The sequence below is a fragment of the Nothoprocta perdicaria genome, unplaced genomic scaffold (genome assembly GCF_003342845.1).
Source record: "Nothoprocta perdicaria isolate Ctin4 unplaced genomic scaffold, notPer1 scaffold_253, whole genome shotgun sequence".
NCBI lineage: Eukaryota > Metazoa > Chordata > Aves > Tinamiformes > Tinamidae > Nothoprocta > Nothoprocta perdicaria.
Window position 1 is genome coordinate 249628 of NW_020455481.1, and position 1864 is coordinate 251491.

The following is a 1864-nucleotide window of genomic DNA, read 5'->3' on the forward strand; positions in this document are numbered from 1 at the left end:
GGGCGGGGGCAGGGCCTGGCGCCGCGCGCCGGCCCCGCATGCCGGGCGCCCGCTCACCTGGTTGAGCTCGTTCTCGGCTGCGATGCGCAGCTTGGGGTCTATGGTGCCCTTGAGCGCCTGGATGATCCTGTTGGGATCCATCGCGCCCCGCTGCCGCCCCGCGCCTGCCTCGCTGCGAGGCGGCGGCGGAGGAGGAGGAGGAGGAGGAAGAGGAGCCGCCGCTGCCCCCCCGTGCCACAATCACACGCTCCCGTTCCCCACCCCCCCGCTCGCGCTCCACAGCCATTCACCGGTTTACGACAGCCGGCTATCGGGAAGCGGGCACTGCTTTACGGCCGCGGCGCCGCCTTCTGGCTTCCAAGCGCCCCCGGACACTGAGGGGGGCGCCATGTTGTCGTACGGAAAGGAAGAAATACAATAAAATCAACCGCGAACGCGGCCTCTATGGAGGCGCGTGGGGGCCGCCATGTTGCGGTACGGAGATGGGGGAGCGGGGCCCGTTTCTGCACTCCCTTGGTCGCTGTCAGCGTGTGTTCGCACTGTGCTGAAAACAAAAACAAAACACACTTGTTTCTCCTGCTCACCACGTACCCTGTGTTACACGGGGGCCTTAAGAACACAACTTGGCCGTATGTGATTTCAAAATGTATTTCGCTGCTGCTCAGTTGATAAGGACGTAACCTGAAAGAGCAGGTGCTTCCCTCAGGCCGAGCTCTCCTGAAGAATCCGCCTCGCAGCCGTGAGCACGCACTGCCTTTTTCACCATCCTTGGACTGGAGCGCGGACAGACTGCGCGATGTTTGCCAAAACATCCTTACTGCCGCTGGATAACCGGAGCACCTAAATTGCACAAAAAACATTAAAACGTCCTAATACTGTCRTGATTTCCGACATGAGGTCATGTTCCCCAACAACTAGGTTCGCCTAAATTCACGCAGCAATCTCGCTGTAAAAGTGCGTTGCGCCCACACGGTATTCACGGGCTGTGCCGTCCCTTGGCATTTTCCTCACGTCTGGAAGTGTCACAGAAAAGGTGGTTAGTGCCCAAAACTTCTCCCTTAGTGCAGCTCTAGAATATGCTGCGAGAAATAGTTTTTCACACGTGTTTCTATTCACCTTTCTCATTTCCTCTTAGAAGCAGGGACAGTTTGGTCAGTAAATCTTGAAATGATACCAAGGAAAAAAACAGCACGAGTGTAAAATGCATGTATTGCTAACTAATTCTCTGTCATTTTGCTATTTTTGGCTTAAGCAAAAGTTAGTAAGTAAAACAAGACCACTCAGAGAAAAATACCCATTTTAAATATRTTCACTTATCAGACTAAAAACAACTAATTCTTTTAAGGTATTTTTAATGTTGTATCTATACTTTTACTTCCAAAATTAGCATGTTAAGAGAGTTTAAAAGCAGTTCTGTTTTATTCTCTATGTATATATCTGTGGTACAGGAAATCAAACATGATAAAATTTATTCCTTAATCTTGTGGCGATGGTGACCTTAAACTTATCAGTAAAAAAGAAAATACACCCAAAGGGTTTTTTTAAAAACTTTTTTTTTGTGTGTGTGTGTATTTGGCAGATACTTCTTGGGCTTAGAATTCACATTAAAAGTAGACCTTTTAACACACAGTATTCAACACCAAAAATTTCACTTTTAAGACTCATTATTTCTGTGTGTACAGAGCCACCCCAGAGCCAATGTCAGCAAGTCCCTAGATCAAGTCACATCCAGTTCAGTAATTCCTATTATTTCCTTTTTAACATATTATCAGTGATACAGCTGTGGATAGCATTATCACAAGTGTTTTAACCTATCTTTGTTTTGCAATGTTTTTGATGCATTTCTGATACATCTCTGCGGAAA

At 48.0% G+C, this 1864-nt stretch overlaps 1 protein-coding gene across 1 annotated transcript in view; it reads right to left on the reverse strand.

Moving 5' to 3' along the window:
• The window catches only part of IPO8 (importin 8), a 50474-nt gene extending 50294 nt beyond the window's left edge, over window positions 1-180 (reverse strand). Inside the window, exon 1 of the mRNA XM_026040333.1 lies at window positions 58-180. Within this exon, the coding sequence (XP_025896118.1) occupies window positions 58-141 (84 nt within the window). The 5' untranslated portion in view covers window positions 142-180. The remainder of the gene's footprint in view (window positions 1-57) is intronic.
• Between the last annotated feature and the right edge of the window lie 1684 nt (window positions 181-1864).